Here is a 6,838-nt window from a genome sequence, read left to right as displayed (position 1 = left end):
TTTTCCTCAATTAGTGATGAATAATAGTTTGCCCTGGCATGGCGGAGGGCCTTCTTATAGACTTTAAGACTGTCCAGCCAGACTAAACGGGACTCTTCCAGTTTGGTCGAACGCCAATGTCTTTCAAATTTTCGCGATGTTTGTTTCAATTTGCGAATCTGGAGGTTAAACCATGGGGCTAATTTTCTTTGTTTCATTATTTTCTTCTTGAAGGGTGCAACAGTGTCGAGAGCTGATCGCAGTGAGCCAGTTGCATTATCGATGAGACAGTCAATTTGGGAATGACTTAAGTTAGTAGTAGTGTGCTCAGGAGTTGTAAGACATGGTAATGATGTCAAAGCAGAGGGAATTAGTTTCTTAAATTTAGCCACTGCTGAATCAGATAGACATCTAGAAGAGTAGCTCTTACTGAGAGGCTTATAGTCAAGTAATAAAAAATTAAAAGTTATCAAATAATGGTCTGACAGAGCAGGAATCTCAGGAAAGACTAATAAATCTGCAATATCAATGCCGTATGCAAGGACTAAATCGAGGGTGTGATTATAGCAGTGGGTGAGTTTATGTACACACTGACTGAAGCCTATTGAATCCAAAAGTGTGGAGAAAGCAGAACTAAGGCTATCACTATTAACATCCATGTGAATGTTAAAATCACCTACGATAATAATTTTGTCTGATTTGAGCACTAAACTTGATATAAGCTCAGAGAACTCAGATAGAAATTCAGAGTATGGGCCGGGGGCGCGGTACACTATGACAAATAGAATTGGCTGTAGAGTTTTCCAGGATGGGTGAGAAAGACTAAGAAAAAGGCTTTCAAATGAATTATAGTTTAACTTGGCCTTAGTGTGAATTGCTAAGCTTGAATCAAAAATAGCAGCGACTCCCCCTCCTCAGCCAGTGTCCCGCGCAACGTGACTATTTATATGACCAGGAGGAGTGGATTCATTCAGGCTAACGTACTCTTCAGGACAAAGCCAGGTCTCAGTGAGACATAATAAATCAATATGGTTATCCAATATTAAATCAGTGACTAAATGAGCCTTGGTTGATAAGGATCTAACGTTCAAGAGTCCGAATTTAATTCTCCTGTTATGATGCTGTATGACAGGAGATGAGTTAATTTTTATGAGATTTTTATGTACAACTCCCCTTTTGTTTATTTTAGTATTAAACAAATGAAGTGGTCGGGGGACAGACACTGTTTTTATAACATTTACATTATGGGTGTGTGACTGTGCTAGAGGAAGCTCAGAGAAGCGTGTAAGACTGCGACTCTGAAACCTGGTCCCAACTCTGGTTTGTCATGGCTTTGGGCCTCTAATAAAATCGGCCAGATTCTTAGAGAGGAGAGCAGCTCCATCCAAAGTGGGATGGATGCCGTCCCTCCGGATAAGACCAGGTTTACCCCAAAAGGAGCGCCAATTATTAACGAAGCCCACATCATTTGCTGGACACCACCACGACAACCAGCGGTTGAGTGCTGACATGCGGCTAAACATGTCATCACTGGTCACATTGGGGAGGGGTCCAGAGAAGATTACGGTGTCCGACATCGTCTTGGCGTACTCACACACCGACTCTATGTTAATTTTAGTGACCTCCGATTGACGTAACCGGGTGTCATTGCCGCCAACGTGAATAACAATCTTACTGTATTTACGTTTAGCCTTAGCCAGCAGCTTCAAATTTGACTCGACGTCGCCCGCTCTGGCCCCAGGGATACATTTGACTATGGCCGCTGGTGTCACTAACTTCACGTTTTGCAAAATAGAGCTACCAATGACCAGGGTTGTGTCCTCGGTCGGTGTGTGGTTGAGAGGGGAGTACTTATTTGAAACGTGAAGGGGGGGTGGGTGGTGTACCGCGGGCTTCGGCTTACTATGCTTCGCTCGGACAGTCACCCAGCCTCCCGGCTGCACGGGGGTTGCCTGGGGACGGCTAGCAGAGGCTACGCTATGTCGGTCCGCACTGGCTACAGGGGGCTCGCTAGCTATCGCAGCTACAGAGGGATTATCCACGGTGCGGAGCCGCGCTTCCAGATCGCTAAGCCTCGCCTCCAGCACAGCAAATAAACTACACTTGTTACAGGTACCACTAACACTGAAGGAGGCAGAGGAGTAACTAAATATCTGACACACTGAGCAGGAGAGAGCAGAAGAGGGAGAGGAGCAGAGAGAAGCCATCGCTAACCAGAGCTAATGCTAACGAAGCTAACCGGCTAACAGTGAGTGAGCGGCTGTGAATACACAGGAAAAACCGCTGAGAGGAGGAGACAGCTGTGAGTGATTAAGTAAAACTTATGTGAGTTTTCAGTCACAGATAGATAAGAGCAGCCGAAGTAAGGAACAAGTTAGAAGATTAGCTGAGGATCGCTCGTAGGAGCAGCTCAGAGACGCTACCAGAGACACAGACAAGATACACCGGAAGTGATGTAACATGCTTACCCGCAGTACATCAGCACGTCAAAGGAGTGAGGAGTGACAAACCATTTGTCATGTGCCTGAGAAAGGCTCTGATCCAGGCTGTTTATTTTAGTTACTGCAAATGTAAAGGAGATTTTGAATGAGGCTTTATTATTTCTAGAAAATGAGTTCCATCTTCTCATTGGCTCACTGTTAAAGTTACTAAGTGCAACTTATGCTCCTTTTTTACTTATCATAGCTAATTAACTACACAATAGAATGACACAAAATAAGAATGAAGACGAGTCTGATTCTTTAACTTTCAGCTATGCCTCAATGTAGCAACCATGTCAATTGTCTACGTACAGTGTGTCCAACATGTTCTCATCTCAAGTCGTCACATGTTGTCACTTTGCAGAAGGTCTACATATTACGTTTTAGGTATCCTTCTGCATCCACTATTTATGTTCTAGGATGCCACTACTGTGATGTCAACAAATGTAAATGGTGGCACAGATGGTTAGGTTTGGGCACATGGAGAATTGAAGAAAAAAAACCTTCACATTCAGACGGGAAGCAAACACTGGACCAACCACATGAAAGTCTGTGGTTTGTTTAACCCACCCATCGCCCCTCCTGCCCATCTTATAGGGAGCTCTTTACATTGCATCATTACCAGCAGCATTTCAGCCTGACGCCATTTTGTGGTGTATTATACAGATGTGACAGGTTCTGTCAGGCTCCTTTCTCATGTGACAGTGCCTGTCAGCGTATCATGTTGCTGCAGCAGGTGCTGTCCGGCCATTCAGCAGCGTATAGTAATGAACCGGTGCTGTCTGATTGCGTTGTCAGCTGATACCATTCAGAGGCATGTCATGTAGACGTGAAAGGTGGCTTTTGGTGAGGAAATCATGCACTGAAAGTTCTGTCAAAGTGGTGCTATTTGACAACTACGGAGTGAGAATGGGCTTATATATATGTCTACTACCGATGACAAATGTCTACACAACTCACATCATCATTATAAACTTGCATGGGAGCAGGTTGTAAGCTGATGCTAATCCTATTAACAATCACTCTGAACAGCATCAGTCATTGACCATCTGCGGTTCTCTTTGTCAATACACGGTAATTGTATGTAAGTATGTAAGTACCATCAGGTACTGGCCTCTCAGTGGCTCCACTGAAGCTGTAGGCAACACAAATTAAAAGTTAAACAATGATGAACATTTTTACACTTGAACACTTTAAACATTTTAACACAATTTTTTCAGACAACTAAAACTTACAGTCACTCTCATTATCAGGATAAACAACATCCCTACCAGGATGCTGGGAGCACTACTTGAAAAATAGGAACGCTGCTGATTAAATCTGGACGTCTGGTCATATCTTTTCATAGCCAGAGTAACTTTAAGCATTGTTTTAAATGTCATAAACAATGTTAGGGCTCTTTAATTTCACAGTTGAAGGGGGGAATTAAGATTAATGTGTTGCAACTGTGATTCAGGTCTTTTCTAACAGTCCTCTGAAACACATAAACACACAATTAGGATATACACATAATGAACCAACGATTTATTCTCATGAGGTTGTGCTTTGTTTGATTAAAAACTGCCACTGGGCATGAGGAGTGTGTAGATGTTTTTGTGTGCAGGCCTGCACTGCAGAGGTCTATCCAGACAAGTGACTTTGTTGAGGTGTGATTGATTTTCTCAATGCATGTGCATACTTTTATTTTTATTTTTTCTGTTTGTGCATGTGTGTGTTGATGGCTATACTGTTTAAAGTCCTTTCAAGCTCCTGGCCGTGACGCCTCTGCTGGAGAAAAGTAGCCCTTCATGAATAATGTTCAATACAGACTGTGACAAAACCTTGAGGTAACCAAACAAACATCATGCCCCAGAGAATATTGAAGATCAAACACCACACTGACACCTCACAGTGCATGGAAGTGTGTGTGTGTGTGTGTGTGTGTGTGTGTGTGTGTGCGGTTACCCATATTAAGTGATTTTACCACAGCTACTGAGCATGCACATGCCCCAGAGAGCATAAAGAATAAAACTAGCATGACACCTTAATGTTTGCATGAGCGTGTGTGTGTGTGTGTGTGTGTGTGTGTGTGTGTGTGTTTGTGTTTGTGTGTCTATCCAAATCAAACCACGGCAGCACAGCTGTATTTGGTCTAAGCAACAGGAGATAAAAAGCAGGGCACTGGTCTCTTTGAACCAGTGCTGTGCTTAAATCTTCTAGGACTGTCTCATACAAACCAACAAACCAGCCTGTCATCAATAATGTATTAAACCCATTCATCCAAGGCATTATGTTTCTCAACACTTTAATGGTTCAGTGGGAGTACAGCAGTGTGCTGCTCACAAAATGATGGCTCTTCTGAGGCAGCTGATTTTATATCGGACAGTGAAAGTTTAATATTGATAATGATGGTGCTTTGTTCTGTGCTGTGCTGCTACAGTCAGCTCAGTTTTGCTCCACTCAGTGTTTTCTTCGTTATTGTTATGGTTTTGATGACTTCTTACAGTTTGTGGTTGTATGAGCCATAAAATTCCAGGACAGTCACACTCACATTAAAAAATTAAGTCATTTCAGTTTAAAGAGGTTGTATTAAAATAGACAAGCACTTTGCAGACTTTGGTAGATTTTGCTGTCACAGATGTCATCTATTGTTGCTGAGGCACAAAGTGAGTGCTCCTTTGTGTTTCAACAACTTTTTTTTTATGTGATTAGCCTGCATCATCATTTGAACAAACCATAATGAATTGCTCCTGAATGTTACAATTGGAAAATACTTCAGAGATTGATACCAGTAGTACTGTAAGCCAATTACAATAGGAGTTTTTAAATAATACTTCAACAGATGTGTTTCGGTTGAACTGGATGTGAAGCACCAGACCTCTGAATCAACACTCATTGGCAGGGGGTGGTTGGAGAAACAGTTTACCAGTTACAGTTTAAAGGTGGGACAAAGGTTAGGTTAATACTAATTAATTAGTGAATATGATATTATCATCTTGTAAGCCCAAGATGCTCATTAACATCGTTATGTTTTAATAATAGCAATTGTGGATTTAAGACATTTAGAAGCACTTACAAAAAATGTATTAACAGTTTATAGGCTGCTGAGTAATATCAATGAAAGCTTAATGAGTTTCCTGTAATAGTTTAGAATAGCATTACAAATTCCTGTATTGAGGTTCACTTACTTACCTGTTATGTCATTATTAAACCCTTTCTAAGATTTTTTGTTGTTGCTACCAAGAATAATACACTCTCCCGCCTTCTTTTGAATACATACATTTATGCAATAAGTGACATGGTTGCAGCAAATATAGTTCACAAAGTGCACCCTCTTCCAAGCCTGGCAGTTTTTATGAGTTAAGTTTGAGACCAAACAGTAAACATACCTGGCATGTGTATTACTCAGCATTCGCTGAGACCCAGGAAAGACCCAGGCAACACAAGCAGCAATCTCGAAAATGTACATTGTAATTAAAGCCAAGCAATTTTCGTGAGTCATTCGGGTTTAAGAGCGCAGAATACACATACCTCTTACATTCATGTTAGCATTCACACTAACCAGAAGGCATCAGGACCCCAGACAACAAGGACTGACCATGTCTACGCTTGACGTACGTCTTATTAGTTGAGAATGCAGCTGGGCGGGTCCTGTCACGTCCTCATGATACACCACTGGACAGCATCTGATTGAAATGCTGCTAAACAGGACATAATATTGGATCTCAAAGGCCCCTGTAGGGCAGGTGGGAGGGGTGGTGGATGGGTCCAGTAAGCCCTTGGATTTCATGCAGGAGTCTGGTGTTTGGCACCTGTGTGAATGTGAAGGGTTTTTAAACCATCACATGTGCCTCCTTCCCTTAATGCTAACCATCCTTGCCAGCACGTCCATTTGTTGGCGTCCTGGCATTGCTTGCCATGTGGTTTTGTTGCGTAAACATAACCACAGGAAGTGTAATCTTACCATGTGCTTTTGTTGACATCACGGTAGAGGCATCTTTTAACGTCAACAGCAGATGCAGAAGGATACCTAGAGTGTAATATGTACACATGGAAGTCCACTGCAAACCAGCAACCATTTATGACTTGAGATGAGAATGCGCTGGATTACCCTCAATATCTTATGATTCTTTTTGGCCCCAGTTTGCCCAGTTCGGCCCTCTGTTGTTGAATATGCTTATTTTTTCTTTAACAGGATTGCTTTTCCACTAACTCAAATATTACTATGATTTCTCTTTTTCTTAAGGGGGACCTCTTCTTATAGGCCTATTAGTCTCCTGAACTGTGAAGTAAACTTTATGCTAAGGTTTTACAACGCAGTTGGAACATCATCTGCCTCATCTGGTCCACTAGGACCAAACTGGGGTTATTAAATCTATACCAGTAGCTGGTAATGTCTG

General features: G+C 42.1%; 1 protein-coding gene across 1 annotated transcript; it reads right to left on the bottom strand.

The window, feature by feature from the left end:
* Positions 1-1,304: 1,304 nt before the first annotated feature.
* Positions 1,305-2,186, bottom strand: LOC121941578. The gene has a single exon (XM_042484404.1). It carries the CDS (start codon positions 2,184-2,186, stop codon positions 1,305-1,307), a length of 882 nt encoding a protein of 293 aa, XP_042340338.1.
* Between the last annotated feature and the right edge of the window lie 4,652 nt (positions 2,187-6,838).

Source organism: Plectropomus leopardus, chromosome 4, assembly GCF_008729295.1.
Source record: "Plectropomus leopardus isolate mb chromosome 4, YSFRI_Pleo_2.0, whole genome shotgun sequence".
Taxonomy (NCBI): Eukaryota; Metazoa; Chordata; class Actinopteri; order Perciformes; family Serranidae; genus Plectropomus; species Plectropomus leopardus.
Note: the sequence above shows the minus strand (reverse complement) of the source record. Positions and strands in the feature narration are given on the sequence as shown.